The 17,262-nt window shown below is 39.9% G+C and overlaps 2 protein-coding genes across 2 annotated transcripts; one reads left to right on the forward strand and one right to left on the reverse strand.

Moving 5' to 3' along the window:
- Positions 1-217: 217 nt before the first annotated feature.
- Positions 218-13,198, reverse strand: LOC119656710 (TBC domain-containing protein kinase-like protein). Its single transcript, XM_038063230.1, has 8 exons — positions 12,864-13,198; positions 6,033-6,288; positions 5,056-5,971; positions 4,820-4,997; positions 1,181-1,387; positions 848-1,119; positions 492-782; positions 218-426 (listed from the first exon to the last, which is right to left on the reverse strand). Exons 1-8 carry the CDS (start codon positions 13,063-13,065, stop codon positions 322-324), a joined length of 2,427 nt encoding a protein of 808 aa, XP_037919158.1. The 5' UTR covers positions 13,066-13,198; the 3' UTR covers positions 218-321.
- A 229-nt stretch (positions 13,199-13,427) lies between these two features.
- Positions 13,428-14,979, forward strand: LOC119656711 (40S ribosomal protein S2). The gene is made up of 3 exons (XM_038063231.1): positions 13,428-13,561; positions 13,926-14,430; positions 14,620-14,979. Exons 2-3 carry the CDS (start codon positions 13,927-13,929, stop codon positions 14,932-14,934), a joined length of 819 nt encoding a protein of 272 aa, XP_037919159.1. The 5' UTR covers positions 13,428-13,561; position 13,926; the 3' UTR covers positions 14,935-14,979.
- The last annotated feature ends 2,283 nt before the right edge of the window (positions 14,980-17,262 follow it).

Below are 17,262 nucleotides of genomic sequence, written 5' to 3' on the forward strand. Positions count from 1 at the left end.
TTCCGAGGTTCCAAGAAGAAATATCAATAGATATGACATCCTGCAGTTTAAACACCCGGCAGGAATTCTGATGCCATGCCCCGAAGTATCAAAACCGGCATAAACACATAAGCTGTAGGTATATAAGCTTGAAGAGTTTTTTCAATCCCCTCTGGCAGCTTTGCACTCTGGTAATAGCCTACGTTTCCAGTGAATGAAGAAGTAAAAAAGTATTGGGTTCATGCGTTTTTAAGTTATTTATTATAAACACAAAATTATTTGTTTTGTGAAAACATTTATAATCTCGTATTGCTAATGCACATGATAGACCTAATCATAAAGTTACGTAGAAACAAGTACACTGGGAACAACGGCGTGAAGTATATTGAATCCTTGATGCAACACACATACTCTGCTTACACCACAATCGATAAGAAATTTGGAGAACTGTAATGAAAAAAAAACAACAATCTTAATATCGAAGAAAAATGACTTCTTTTCATAGCACTTACTAGAACTGCATTTTCGTGAACCACACTCACGATAACTACAATTTTATCTGCCAATATACTCTCTAAGTTCGGAACGCCAAGAGATTCTAACCTTGTATCGCCTAACAATACAGTTGTGAAAGGGATATTGATGCTACCCGCTACACGCATTCGACTAAACTCCAAACTCCCACGAAGATCCAATATAACAACCGCGTCCTTTCCATTGAATATCAGATCTATTAAGTCATTTGCACTTATTCGCGGACTGACTTCTCCTTGCAACTCAGATAATGAAATATCGGAAATATCCTGTGAAAGAAACAAACTTATAATTTCGACAAGTTAATCAATGTTAATCAATGTTAATATATTACAAATTCGCCAGGATCCACTTCATGCAAAACATTCTTTCGATAGCAAATGCTTTTCGGTGTAACTGAGTACATTTTTTGAGATTCAACCACACAAGTTTCCATGACGATGTCCGGAAGGTCCGAAAACAACAAGATGCATTCATTAAATCCAGACGACATCAAAGTTGATTTAAGTTGCTTCAGTACAGAAATTCCAATAAACAAGGGATAGGAGTTATCGCCAAGCATTAATTTATCCCACAGATGAATGATTTTGTGAAGCGGGAAAACATCTGTTGTGCAAAGTGTTCAATTATGTTTAGGCTCAGATACATATATCAAGTTATTACTTACGTGAAAACATTGTTAGAAACCAAGGAATCGCGAAGAGTTCGGGGATAAAACTGATGCTGTTCAAATGTTTAGCGAGTACCGGCTCATGATAGGCTGTTAGTTGGGAGAATTTACACAAGTATTCCTTTATCACAGCTGAGTTGTCCTTCAGGAAAAACCAATGTAAATATTTTGGAATGAATTTGTAGAGGCTGAGAAATGCGCGCTCTGCAAAAAAAAAACGGTTTGAATTACATTTACATTGTTGAATTTCCTAGATACTGTGTAGAGTCTTCATAATCCGAGTTCACGATAATTGGAGTCTTCTAAGAAACCAGATGTCCCACACATTCCATTAAATGAAAACTGCATTTTCCCCATTTTTAAGAAGGCGGCATATGGACAATCGGTTTCCAGTCTGGAAACAACTTTCTTCAAACTTAGCGTAACCAGAATCACCCATAATACCCTTACCTCCCAAGCCATCGACGTCAGAAGTCCCTCAAATAACAAAGATAGACAAGAATGTTAGCTACCGGTATCCAGCAAAGAAGCGGAAGTCTGCTAGAATCCTGCTCTTGTTACCTCATAAAGAGGCTGGTACTGCCGACAATCGGGATGAAAACCACTTTTTCCACACCTAGAAAACCAGCAGAAGGCGAAACCTATCATTTTTATGCGCAATCGATTTCAGGATGGAGTCAAGCAAGAAAACATGAGAAGCAAAGCGCACAAGCGTTCGAATGCCAATCAACCTTTACGAACAGTGAGACAACAATGCCGGGCCGACGAAGCACGCACTGCTAGACCCTCTAGCAGCGTGGCCAAAAGTCACTTACGAGTGCCGTCGGCGGATGATAATTTCACACCGGAGCTATGGACCAGCGTTGAAGCCAGTCTGTCGGAGATGATCATCTCCTGGACGGCAGGCCATCTAAGCCCTGCTTAGAGTCTTCCCTGGTGGTGCGTGAGACTTTCTTGGTTCGTGAGTCGCTAAGATCAGCGACGCCTGAAAAGGTGTGAAGTTCAAAAATGTCCATTAAATGAGATTCCAACTCTTCCAATCCTTGTTTCTTCAAAACCTCTGAATCCCGATGGACGGCGCCCAGTCTCTTCTACTACTAATACTTGAAGAGTGCCTGGAAGCAAAAAATGAATTACAAAGTGCACTTCGAGGTCAGAAGCTCAAAGGTGAAAGTATTAGTTCGGAGGAGGCTGAACCGTCAAAGGGCTCCAAAGTAAATTTTAGAATTTACTCCATAGCATTGTGGGGAGGGCACTAATCAGAACAGACCTAGGATATGTTTTGTTTCCATGCCAGAAAGAACCTGTATGTTTTTCTGTGTGGGGAACTAAAGAGTGTCTGATCAAAAATTCTCCTCTGATCATAACTGGATTATTTCGGACTAAATCTCGCCCTTTCGGAGACTACAACTGGAGGAAGTTTGGTGAAGTTATCAGGAACAAACTTAAGTTGGTAACAATCGTGGCATTGGAAAAGGAATTTGAAAACGCTTTTAAAGTCTCGTCTCACAAAATGCAGTAAAAAGTATCGTCACAATGATGGAATGAAGATCTGACCAATTTCATGAAACGTCAGAACGCTCCTGGACCGAGCGTTTCGTGAAATCCTAGAGCTACTAGTCTCTACGCACTTCCCCAATAGCGAAGAGGACTTTTAGTCAGAACCCCGCTTGAGAATATGCAACAGTATCAAATCGGTAATTACCGAGAAAAAAATCAGCTTGGTCACAAACAGCATCTCTGCATATAAATTTCGGGGCCCAGACCCCACAATGTCAGTAATGCTCCAAAAACTGCTGCTGGATGCTGCTGTGGCCTGCAGAGATTTACCGGAGCTGTATTCCATACGTGTTTTTCAGGCATCATGACTTAACTTCCTTTCTAGAATAGGATAATCCAATCTGACCTGGGAGGTAACCACTTGACCACAGCTGTAAGCAGCATCCCGTGCTCTAGTTGATAGTGATGAATAAAATTCTAAAGTGGTGGCGTATACCGGAAACTTGGTGATATTGGTATCAGGGATGTTTCCTTTCGTTATGAGTGAAATTATGAACAGCGCGGTGGGAGAGGTGTGTGACAGTGGGCTGCAAGATTCAGACCCGACATGAGTCTAATCAAAATAGAACTGATGCTTTTAACTATCAAAGCATAAGTTCGGATTTCAACTCAAGCAGCTAAATTGGCGCTTTCCTCCAATGTAAAGTATTTGGGTGTGATCCTGGATTCAACGTTAAGTTGGAGTCTAAACACAGTGCTGAGAGTTAATAAGGCCTGTAAAGCCTCACACGCGTGCAAGAGGACTTTTCTAAAGAAATGAGGGCGAGCACAATTTTCTGGATGTACCCAGCCGTAGTTCATACCATCCTAAATTACGATTCTATTACGTGATGGCCGGGGTTGAGCAAAAAATACAATGGAAGCAAGATTTAAAGGACGACGTACGACCCGGCAGATACCCTCGTTCTACTCCTGAGCCTCCTACCTCTGGACCCCCACATTAAATATTATGCAACGTGCAGTTCTGTCAGGCTGCGTAACCCTGGATGTTGGGCAGTAAAGTCCTATGGTCATAGTAACATCCTAGACGAAGTATCTTGAGAACTCTGGGCATTCCCAATAAATCACACCACATGCAAGCCCAGCTTCAAGGGAAATTTTGCTGTGGGCTTTCCAAACACACCAGAGTGAAAAACCGGCGACGTATTGAAAGGTTATGACACAGTATTCTTCACTGGCGGGGTCGAAGGTCTATGGAGTCGGTGTGGGAGTTTGCTTGAATAGTGTAGCCGAGTCGTACCGTCTTCCGGAATTCACCAAGTAGAGCAACTGCCAATGCTAGAAGTCTATCGATGGTTGAGCATAATCCAAGTCCCAACATAGTCATTCTGATCGACAGCACGTCGGCCATGAAGTTTTTGTATTCAACGGGGAGATTCTCTAGGTTGGGGCAGTCCAGTGACGCGCTGAACAATCTGGCCGCCAGCTTAAAGCAATCTTCTGCTAACTGGGCTCGTAGGAACTGCCACTGATACCTTTCTACCTACGCTGATTTTTTTATAATTCCAATAATACGAGTTTTTCATAATCCGAGATGGTTTCGGTTCCATCTAACTCAGTTTATCGAGACTCTATTGTAAACTGAAGGATTGAAAGCTTTATCCTGCTGTCTTTAATCTTATCTAGATTAAGAATATATAGGGTACTTCCAGATTTTCATAAGTTTTGGAAATACCAGACCATTAACTGCTTCCGTATATTTTTCATTTTATACAAACCAGAAAGCCGTCTTTCAACAAATAGTCTACATTTTATTATTATATGTATATCAAACAGCGCTGTCGTGTAATTCTACTGCACTGTAATTATCAGCTAATTTATTAATTGACGGTGTTGAAAGAAAAGATAGATACACATATGACTGGAGTTATCTTGGTCACAAATACCAAATAAACTCAACTTTCAGAATGTTTGTAATAACGTGAATAGATAGCTTTCGGCTAAGTTCGTAGTCACCAGATTTATCACTAGAATAGCAAATATTAAATGTATATATACAGTAGTTCAGCAGTATGCGAATACAATATAGAATGGATGGCTTACAATGGTTAAATTCTTAGTTATTACTTTCCTTACCTTCATTGTTGAAATTCAAATATAAGAATGGAGCTGTAAGAGAATCCAGTCCTTGCCAGTAGACATACTGCGGATGAGACGCTACCCATGCTTTCAGTAGTCGCTTCAGCTTCCGGTGTCCCTCAGGCGACGAAAGCAACTCATCGTATTGATGACATCTTGGGATATCAACTTCAATCTAAATAGGACACAAAGATAAAAAAATAATCCCCCCCAATCAACTATGCCCAAATTACCTGCCTATCAGTCGAAGTAGGAGTAACTTTATCGATCCTCTCATAACTTCCATCCTCAATTACATCCAGCAAGCATGCCCAGACTGCACCACGAAGCAAAGGAGGAATGTCAATCTGGGCCTCTTTTATAATCATATCTCTCGTGAATGGATATCCTTTCAGCATTCTCGAAAATAACATAACTCTATAAAATTGATATTCAGTATCACGTTCTCGTATCACCAGCGGGAGTTGCTCCATTCCCGCTCCATAATGCACAGCGAATTTTGGTGAATGAATCAGCGGAAAATATGCCATGCTAGGTACTTTCCTCAATCGTTCAACCAAATTATTCAAGCGAAGTATAACTATTCGGTTGTCAGCTAAGTGACTTTGACTCCTTTTCGATCCGCCGATCTTTCCATTCAAACAGACAATTTTCGGCATAGATAAAATTGGAGCTTCACTACGAATGAGCCCCTCTTTTTTCAGTTCGGTTTGAACATCTCCACCCGCCAGTTGCCATAAATAGTAAACTTGTTTCAAAGGACAGCGGAGCAACAACTGTTCTGGTTTTGGTGGAGCCTTATATGCATAGGTTTCAATGTTTTCTTGAAACAATTTGTTGTTGATTATATCATTGGGCATAGGACGCGATGAAATACTTGTCGACAAACATCGTTCAATTAGCTCACGTACGTCACTGTTTAAATTGTCGTATTTTTCGAAGCAGTTGTGCTCACGAGCAATCTTTTCAAAAACTTTAGATACATTCGATAGAGATAGGATCTTTCGAATGATATTTGAGATCTTTAAAGATGACCAGAACTGACATTCAAGAAAGAGTTCTGCGATTATCATTCCAAGGCTCCAAACATCACTTTTGATGTTATTCTGTGAACCTAGCAATCTTTCTGGTGGTAAATACCGGATGTTTCTATTAAAAGATTGAACAGCAAATAGATCAGCAAATTTAACTAAAATTCATTCAATCATACCCGATAGGAAACGATACATATTCGCCTTGCTTGGTCATATAGAAAAGACCATAATTAAAAAGTTTCACGTTATTCTGACTGTCCAGGAGAATATTGCTCGGCTCTAAGTTGTGGCAAGCAAATCCATGATCATTTATTTCATTTAACCCCTCGGCGACTTGGTAGAATATTCTCAAAATCGTCTTGACGTCATTGCATATTTTGATCTTTTCATCCAGTGGTGCTCCAGCATATTCCGAAACGATAATGGTTCGTTCTGGAAATTTTAAGTGGATGTCTTCATTGTAGATATTTTATTGCCATTTTAAATGCTTGTCAAAATAGATTTATATCTTCAAGATCTATTTCAATCTGTTTTGTCGGACTTTAATTCAAACAAATGATATAATGAAGACTAAGAAAGTGGAAATAAAATAATAATTTCATTATATTGTTAAGGAAATATCATATATACCTAAATTGTACGTATTTATCGTCAATGTCTTATTTTTTTTTTTTATTCATTTCACTAGATTATTTAACTTCTTCAAACTTTTATTTACAATTCTTTTCATTAATATATATAATTTTAATTTACAAGATCCTATATTACGACAAGTCTCATTTGAGTATCTCAGAAGGACAGAAATAAAGCGTTACTTATTTGTAATGCAATTTACATCTATATTAACCAGCCTACATTTACCACGAAGTCCTACATTATTCCTCGATGTCTCTGTATTTTGCTTTTGAGGACCATCTGCACCTAACAATTGCTACAAAACCGCCATAACTGATGTGTAATTATTTCTTTCTTCAATTATCTCCATCCCTTGTCACGCCTTCCAACGATTTGGAGTAGGAATGTTTTTGTATCAGGGTTCAAAAATGCTAAACGACGTCGTGTGGATAACAGACTCTTTCTTGATTCTTTTTAAGATTTTGTATAAGAACATGTCCCTCTGAATAAACAAACAGTGAAAACAAATGCACAAAAGCGAGGGAATATAATATCGTCGTGTACTCTTCGAGACAGATCTTAGCGCATCAACCACATCCGTGTCAATACCTGACAATGCCCTTCGGCATCTCTCATTCTCCCTCAGCTGTTCTACGCCATATAGGTCTAGAGCGTCCCACTTATTGGTCACCCTTTGATTGTGGATTCCTTTCCTTAGAAGGATGGGTAGATTAGATGGATGGATAGAAATCTGTGTGCTAGCAATATGCAAATTTCGAAGCTATACTGCAACCGAAACATCAACAATGCCTCGGATAGGGGCTGACCTCACGCCGAAGAGCTATCGAAAACGGAATATGACTGGTTTCTCGAATATGCACATCCTCCTCGACAACGGTAGCGAGGGTCCTCAGAATGCTCACTCGCCCTCGCAGCACTGTTCTTTTGAACTCTGAGAAACTAAGTGCTAGCAGACGCGAATACGGTGTCGGATTGTTACTGACGACTACCGTAAGGCACACTCTCTTGACTTGGAAGCCGGTTTCTGACAAGTTTTGATTGCAAGATGCCGGTCCAGGTTAAGGAGCATCACAATTGGGCAATGCTATTCACCAACGGAGATATAGCGAAGAAGGATGTTTTCTATAAGCAATTACACGCAGTTCAAAAGAGGCTTGTGACAACAGTTTGCTTGAACATCTGATGGAAAAGTCACAGTCTCAGTGAATGTAGTGGGAGGTTTGTCGATTTCTGCAGCTTCTACCGCCTCATCTTGGTGGCACATTACCGACCAAGTAGTTGCGCCGGGTCAAGGGGTCGTAGATTGTGAGGATACGTGGTGTTGCATTTCAGGTAGCAGTCGCCAGAACCCCCGGCAAGTCTAGTTTTTCGGCACCCGTACGGCCACGGTGGTTACCGAGGGACTTGTCTCTATTCCGGTGGAAATTGTAAGGGGAAGCGAATAACACACAAGAGAAAATACACGCAAGTGGAAAATACACGCAAGTCAAGAAACGAGCCGAAAGAAAGAGCGAAGAAGAAAATTGTCCTGCACCGCCTCTTGCGACGTTCTTCTCTTTTTTTTATGTTTTTGCTAATGAGAAACATGTAGCGTCGACTCTTACGGCCTGACAAGTTTTAGTTTGATCTAATTAATAAGCAACTTTTAATTACAATAATTAATTAAACAACTTTAAAATATGCTTAAATTAATTCTTGATCCGGACAATTTTCCGTGGAATGTTGGCTAGCCTACGAAAACCACGGTGATGTCAACGTTACTGATGGATGCTGCTTTTCTGGCTTATTGCTCTTTGAGTAGTTTAGCGACATCCTTTGCCGAGCTGCCTTCATTTTGCTTTTCTGAAACTTCAATCTATGACTGAATCTCTGATATTCTTTCACTAGCAAAATCACCCACATCGTCTGGTTAATTCCAACTGATTTTGGAAACGTGGTCCCGCGATATACCGCTCTTTTTCGCTGACGACGTCGACAAGTTATGTAATGGCGATCAGAGAGGACGAAAACGAAATGAGCCTATCAAATAGATAGGCAATTCATTATACGTTTACGGAATTTTATTATTTTGCTTCTTTTGCGAGGTCACCATTTTAGTTACTCAGCACTTTATTTCATATTTTGTAGCAGGACAACTTTCTGCTCTGCCATGACTCCTTTCTCACACTGACTCCAAAAAACAATCTTCACTGGCAAAAATTGTTTTTCGATGTCATGGCTACCACGAATCACACTTGCGTGCGTACGATATGCAAGACGCTCGCTCCGCCGCACATTTCCCCCTGAAACTAGGTATTTTGATTTGACTTGGCTCAGACGGATCTAAACATAATTCCCTAAATTTGTCATTGAAAACACTATAATACTCTAACAAGTCGGGAAACCGGAAGCTGAACGCTTTAGGTACGAAAGGTTTTGTGTATTTCTTAGTACGTAGCACGTAAATATATGCATATATATTGTGAAAGTATCCATTTTTGGGTGATATTGACATTTATAGTCTTGAATTTTCAAAGAAACAACAACTTTGACGTATTATAACTTTGTTAGTAATAGTACAATTTCAACCAAACTTGGTAAGATCGTGCTCTATATTACAGTCTACATTTCTGCAATTTCGTGGTGCTAGGGTGAATCTAAGGGGGTTTTGCAGCCAATTACTAAAAATTATGGCAATATACTATTATTAACTTTATTTGAAGGGATATCGGTATTGAAGGTATTTCGGAGCTCTGATTTTTTTCATATTTTTCGGTTGGGTAGTTTTTGAGAATGGCCCCCTTAAACAAATGATCAGTTTAAAACCCCCGCACTTCCCACCCTTTCTGAAAAAAATCACAAAACTAAGACCGGCTTGGAAAGTACTTATCGAGACCTTTCATTCAATACCCCATATTGATGGAACAAAATTTACACCGCTCTTTTGCATGTATGGGGACCTCCCCTTAAATTCGACGTAAAAGGATGTTACTCACTGTATGCGTGAGCATTCATAGTTTCCACCTTTCTACAAAATTTGGTTTCAATCGCTGTAACCGTCTTCGGAAAAAATGCGTGTGGCGGACAGACAGACAGTAAACCGATTTTAATAAGGTTTTGTTTTACACAAAACCTTAAAAAGGGCTGCGAAGAAGTAGATTCTTTATTAATGAAATTTTAATATTTCACTCGAATGTCAATTATTCTCGTTAATTATGACATCAGCATCTTATTTCTATGGCATAGGATGCGGTAAATTAGCACAAAATTGATAAGTTTAAACTGCTATAACTTTGACACCAATAGCCGGATTTTCATGAAACTTAGCATGCGTATGCACAATACTATCCTCTATGCCGATACGCTAGCACTCCTGGGATAAACTTCAGGGGGTTTTCCAGTCAATTTCTAAAAGTCGGTAATATACTGTTAGTAAGTTTATTTTTCTGCAGATATCGGAATGGGCCATATTTTGAGGCCTAGATTTCATCTAAGCGCACATTCCTGATTTTTTCGGATTTTTAAGTGAGTACATTTTGACTCCTTACATGTATGGGAAGCCCCCCTCTAAGGTACACTATCATTAAATATATATATTATTATTAAATTTATGTCACTCACTGTATGCATGGGATCTCATAGTTCCCATGTGTCCACCAAATTTCGTTCGGATCGGTTCAGCCGTTTTGGAGTAAAGTACGTGTGACAGACAGATAGACAGGCAGACAATGAATCAATTTTTATACAAAACCTTAAACATTAGGTCGCTAAAAGCAGTTGGTCACTTAAACCGAGGTCGTACAATGCGGATATGTTTTCATAATACGTTTATTTGAAGCCTAACTTGAGTTTGCATTTATGTCGCAAAAAGCGGTTGGCTGTTGCATGCGTAATAAACGGATTCTACTATATTTGCGTAATTGATTAAATGACTAACTGAACCTAGCAGCCGACCTACAACATATATACAGCGCCCGACAAAAAAATGTTCGCACTGCGAGTATGAAAGAAAATCTAAGTTCAAAAGGGGTTTTTCAGGTTTATCATGGAGCTGGAGAATAAAGTTGTGCTTCATGTGATTGTATGTGAAGTTCTTATTATTTACACCAGCAGTTCTATTCAAAGAATATGGTGGAAAGGAAAGTTGAAGTTTTGAGGGTAAAGGTACGTTCGTCGAAGATTTTTGTGTCAATAGTAGAGTACAAAAAAACGTCGAAAATAAACACATACACAAACAATTTGTAAGACGATTTTTTTTTAATGAAAGTAGATAAATGAAGGTATCTATCATATAAATGTCAAATTAAAAGAAATTAATTTCCGCTTTTTTTTTATTTTCGGTCTTTAGTATTTCATGTGGCCACGTTTCACCCTAATCACCGCTACAACTCGTGCGGATATTATAAAATTTCTATAAATTTATCCGAAATTACATTAAACCATATCTTTTCAAATTGTTTTCTACATTTGTCTTGTTCCCAATCAATCTTTGTTGCAGTCACCACTTCATGAACGCCAATAAGTTCTCTATGGGATTCAAATCTGGAATGATTCCTGCCCATGGCAACGACTGTATGCCAAGCTCATCTTTCTAAGATGTTAATTGTGAATAAGAACCGTAGGAACCGTGAGGATAAAACAGATAAAAAATTTGACGCGGGAAAAATTTCGTTTACTTACAGTACGAGCTCTATGACACGGAGCCGAATCGTCCTGAAACATTACTTCATCAAAGTGCTCATAAAGTACATCTACCGTCTGAACAACGCAATCTTCGATAACTTTTTTATACTTTTCTGCGATGACCGCGCCGCCCCACATTATTACTGAGGGAGAATGGCGTGCACTTCGTACAACAATGGGGGTCAAATCTCTCACCTTTTCCTTCTTCGCACTAGGGATGGACTGTCGAATCTCAGCAAATTGAATTTTGACTCACCAGAGAACGCAACTCGCCTCCAATCGTCCACAGTCCAGTCACGTCGTTCCAATGTCCAATTGAGCCTCTTTTCGAGCGTAGCCTTGGTTAAAATTGGCTTTTTTGCTGGTTTCGAGTTCTGAGTCCTAATTTATTCAACCGTCGCTGCACCGTTCTCACACTGACACATTTTCCTCTTCTAGCAATTCAGTACGTGATTGAGGAGCAATTGCAAATCTATCTCGCAAGAATGCTTGCTCTAATGACCGCTTGGCTCGGGGAGTAATCACCTGCTTCCTCCAGCTCCTTGTTTTCGTCCCAGAATGCCATCTCTGGCATACTTTTTTAAAAAAAATTCTAATACTTGCCTGAGAACAATGGATTTTTCTGCCTAGTTCCCTATTACTATCGCCCCGTTCCCGCAAAAGCAGAATGCGGGCCTTTTCCTCAACACTTACCTTTTTCCTTCCTAAGACATTTTAGGGGTTTCACTCTTTCTCCTTCCTCCAAGCAAACTGATACCGAACTAAATTTAAATATGACAATCCTTTTATAACACCAATATTTAACTTTAAATCCCAAAACAGACATCATCAGGGGGACTAAATGTTGTCTAGGCATAATTAAAAGGGTGGAATCATAAAAGTGTTGAGTGCGAACATTTTTTTGTCGGGAACTGTATATTACATTTTGAAAATTTACTGGGAACTACCCTTAAGTTCATCCTAGGTTCGAAATTGTAGTAACGTAGGCTTTAATATGAAGCATCATACTGGAAAATTTGGTGGAAATCCTGCCATTATTAACAAAGTTATTATAGATGAAATCGCCTCTTTCGTGTCAAATTACTACTCCCTAACAGATAAAAGTCAGTTCCACATTGAATTGATTATCGATATATTCAACGTGTGTACGCTACGTCTTATACATAAATGGAACCATCGTTAACCCAAATATTCCTACGAAAGATCAACAAAACTTTTGAAACTTGAGATTCCGGTTTCCAACATGTTATGGTTTGGGGATACCAAGGAAGGGTGGAAACACCAAAGACCGTTTTGATACAGGTTCTGCTGCGATTCCACGCACCGATTTAAGGGCGAGAGAAATTTTGTCAATGAGGAGCTTGGCTGGTATAGTGGTGTGCACTCGCGTGTTAACCGGACACTTCAATGAAGCTTCAGCATTTGCTTGCTTTGGGATAGCTCTGCCCCTCGAATTCGGCCAATCCTGATGATTCCTCGCCATTGCTCAATCTTATAAATCATTACATATAATCGCTGTCTATCGTCAAATTAATACACCCATCACTACGGGAAACTCAATTTAGACCCTCCTGGTACCTCTTGAACACAATCCTTTATCTAGACGCAGTAAGCCAACTCCAAATTACAACAAGAAAATGCGAAATCCAAACTTCCCTAAATACTGAACATTTTATAGAACATCTGCAATATACATTCTAACTACATACCATGCTTCCCTCGTATAATATCCAAATATTCACACAAATTCGGATGTTCTATCGTTTTCAAGTATTGCGCTCGCCCCAAAATCGCAATGGAATTAGGAGTAAGCGGAAGCCCATTGCTGCCGCAAACATCACCAGCGTGAGTTTTAGCGAAAAAAGTGACGGCCGCCAAGTTTGAGTTCACTTTCGTAACGCACGGTGACATTCTCCTTGCCAATTATATTCACAAAAATAGCATATTTTACAAATTCAGTGAATTGTTTACGTCCCCACTTGTGGGCGTAATGACAGTTTATGATAACAGCTGCTATCTGACAGGGATTCCTTTGCAGAATTTCATCAAAACATACGTGCAGACGTGCAGATGTGCATCAATCTATGGTGAGGTTGCACTTGGGGGTTTCTTTTTTGCATTTTGGTAATATATTACTGCAACGTCTTTTCATTTCCGATTTGTCCTAATTAACTTCTAATGTTCAAACTACATTGCATTTAAAGTAAAACCAATAACCTTTAAACATTTCCCCAAAAATTGAATTATCACGAAGAACCTATTAATGCTCGTTTCCAATTCGAAGACCATCCACTGAACTGACTTAAAGCATTGAAGAAGCTGCGCGAAAATCGAAATGTCTTGAAAATTTGCGTTTCTCGGCCATTCGGTTTTTACTGTTCACCGAGTTAAGTTGATTTGACTACAGGTGAGTGATATCATTGACGTTTGTTCCTGATTTTTATTGCTGGTGTTGGATACAAGTGGCTAGTGAATAATAAATACTTAAAAGGGGTCAACATGTCAAGAATTGCCGCGAAAAAATGTTTTCTTGGCAGCAAACAGAACACGTGTCCTGACCCCTGTTTTCGCTTTGGTTGTTTTCCAATGATGAAGAACGTACTTCTCCCTTTTGCGGTTTCCACCAGAAGGACTTGTCCTAAGGATGGCATGGACGTCTGAGTAGAACAACCAAAGTAATAAAGGAATCTTTTCTAAGCCACGTGTATCGCAACCTGCAAACGTCTGAATTTAGGTTATGACACGCAATACTGACTGAATAATTATTACAGAATGGCGGACGCAGCTCCAGCCCGTGGTGGTTTCCGTGGAGGATTTGGTTCTCGAGGAGGTAGAGGTGGTCGCGGACGTGGCCGAGGTCGTGGACGCGGTCGCGGCCGTGGCGGCAAGGAGGACCAAAAGGAATGGGTGCCAGTGACGAAACTCGGACGATTGGTCCGTGACGGAAAAATTCGCAGCTTGGAGGAGATCTACTTGTACTCATTGCCCATCAAAGAGTTCGAGATCATCGATTTCTTCTTGGGATCGGCTCTCCGTGATGAGGTGTTGAAGATCATGCCTGTCCAGAAACAGACACGTGCCGGTCAACGTACGCGTTTCAAGGCTTTCGTCGCCATCGGCGATAGCAATGGACACATTGGATTGGGAGTTAAGTGCAGCAAGGAAGTAGCAACCGCTATTCGTGGCGCTATCATCCTGGCTAAGTTGTCAGTTGTTCCAGTCCGCCGAGGCTACTGGGGTAACAAGATCGGCAAGCCCCACACCGTACCTTGCAAGGTAAGTCTCGAACAATCACGCACTCTATTTCCGTCTTCATAATTCAAATGATGAAGGACTTTTTCCCTTTTGCGGTTTCCACCAGAAGCTCGCTTATGATGGTGCAGAAGAGTCTGATTAATTCAACAAGTCGAATTTCGAGAAGGTTCTTTGCGCATTTCTCACGTTACTTTTTCTTCTACTTCACAGGTTACCGGCAAGTGCGGTTCCGTAACTGTACGATTGATCCCAGCTCCCCGTGGTACTGGTATTGTATCGGCTCCAGTCCCCAAGAAGCTTCTCATGATGGCTGGTATCGAGGATTGCTACACTTCAGCTCGTGGCTCAACTGGAACCTTGGGAAATTTCGCCAAGGCAACATACGCTGCCATCGCCAAGACCTACGCATACCTTACCCCAGATTTGTGGAAGGAGATGCCTCTTGGCAAGACCCCATACCAAGAGTATGCTCAGTTCTTGTCTGAGAATCACAAACCAGGCGGTACTCGCTTAGTTGAAAGCTAAAGTGGGAAATTTTTCCAAATAAACGGACTTGATTAAAACTAAAAATTTGGTCATTTTATTTCAAATGAGATGAGTAATATCTTGATTGAGGTATTTGGTTGGTTGTTTTAGCTGAAATAATAAAAAACTTGTTTCTTTTTCGTTGGTGTGGATATTTATTCTTGCAAATACCGATATTTCGGGAACCACTTGTTCCCTTCATCAGTGCTAAAGTTGATGAAGGGAACAAGTGGTTCCCGAGATATCGGTATTTGCGAGAATAAATGTCCACACCAACGAGAAAGAACAAGTTTTTTATTATTTCAGATAATTAATCGTTGGAAACACCGCATAATTACACTTAGGTGGTTATTTTAGATTTTTCCTGGATGTCAAGAAATCCTGCCAGGCCAGCATAGCGCGGTCAGATTTATGTGATTTAACTTGAAGCTATATATAGGGGGAGTTGATTTTATTTGAACGCTTTGATGTAAATATATCATGACGAGTCAGTTTGTCTTTCGACAAAAGATGAGGCCAAAGCACTTCGTCAATATGCAATCATCATCAACGGCGCAACAACCGGTATCCTGTCTAGGCCTGCCTTAATAAGGAACTCCGGACATCTTGGTTTTGCTCCGATTTCCACCAATTCGATATCCCTAAAAGCTCTCTGGCATCCTGACCTACGCCATCGCTCCATCTTAGGTAGGGTTTGCCTCATCTTCTTTTTCTACCATAGATGTTGCCCTTATAGACTTTCCGGGCTGGATCATCCTCATCACAATATGCAATAGCCTTGTAAAGTAAAAAAAAAAATCAGTATTGTGGGGAATGTCGCAGTACGTATAAGAAAAACAACGAAATATGTGGTTTTATTCCTTTTTATTTTAACAACTTTTTACGCTATAAATACACTAATGCTTCGTTTGGAAGAGCAGATGATACTTTTGTAGCGGGCTTCCGATGTTTTTTCGTGTTTTGTGGTCATTTATATTTCTGGAGCGAGCTTGGGCTTCATCCAAGTTCCTCTGTTCAACTGTGGAAGATTCCTAGAAATATAATATGACGAAATCAGAATGTACGAGACAGGAGAGCCTATTACATTTGGGTCGACAGAGTGGAGTAAATGCAACATAGGGGGCCCAAAGTTCTTCGAAAGATTCTTCTCTAGAACGCGACTATGAGTTTGCAAATTTTCTTGCTAAGAACACAAGCTTCCGAGGAGTAAATGAAGCCTGACAAGATTTTTGGTTTGCACGGTAAAAACTTTGATCCTATGGTGAGATGTTCCAAGCGGAACAGTTCTTGTAAACTGAAATAGGCTCTATTCGCTATCAACAAACTATGCGCCGTCATAGCTGTTATCGGTTATGATTTTCGACCCTAGATAAGGAGAAATTATCAACGGTTTCAAAGTTGTTTTTGTCTATCTTTTTTGTTCTCAGTTGGCCAATGATATTTGCTGTTGTTTCTTTGTTTGTTGTTTCTTTTCATTGCCACCATGTACAGTGGTTCAAACGAATATTTTTTGTACTAAATTATCAATCTTTTTTTTCAAAATTTATATGCAACTTTTAGGCGATGAACAGACCTTTCAACAGCATATAACTTAATAGATTTTTATTAAATATCCCTATAAAAAAAACCTGATAACAAAACAAGCAAAAATTCAAGTTAAACAAATAATCGGACGAACACTTCGAAAACAAGATTTCAGTATTTTGAAGCATTTTCGCCTCCGAGATTTGCGCAAAATCCTAGGAAAATATTATCCTCCTCCTGCTTAATAGTCTCTTTGAACTACTCTACATTTTTAAATCTAAATTTCTTTGATTTTCGTGTCAATTCTTCCCAAAAGTGTTCAATAAGGTTCAGATCTGGTGACTGCGAATCTGTTTTCAGAAATTTCGGTTAAGCCACATTTCAGCAACATATGAAATGTGCTTGGGATCATCGTCTTGATAGAAGGAAAATTCATTCTATATATTCAGCTCAACACTACCTCACATTTTGCTTTAAGATATGCAAATATTGGAATCTATCCATTTTACCGTTTATAAAATAAATATTCCATATTACTCATCATCATCATCAACGGCGCAACAACCGGTATCCGGTCTAGCCCTGCCTTAATAAGGAAGTCCAGACATCCCGATTTTGTAAAGAGGTCCACCAATTCGATATTCCTAAAAGCTGTCTGGCGTCTTGACCTACGCCATCGCTCCATCTTAGGCAGGGTCTGCCTCGTCTTCTTTTTCTACCATAGATATTGCCCTTATAGACTTTCCGGGCTGGATCATCCTCATCCATTCGGATTAAACGACCCGCCCACCGTAACCTATTCAG

Source organism: Hermetia illucens, chromosome 5, assembly GCF_905115235.1.
Source record: "Hermetia illucens chromosome 5, iHerIll2.2.curated.20191125, whole genome shotgun sequence".
Classification (NCBI taxonomy): domain Eukaryota; kingdom Metazoa; phylum Arthropoda; class Insecta; order Diptera; family Stratiomyidae; genus Hermetia; species Hermetia illucens.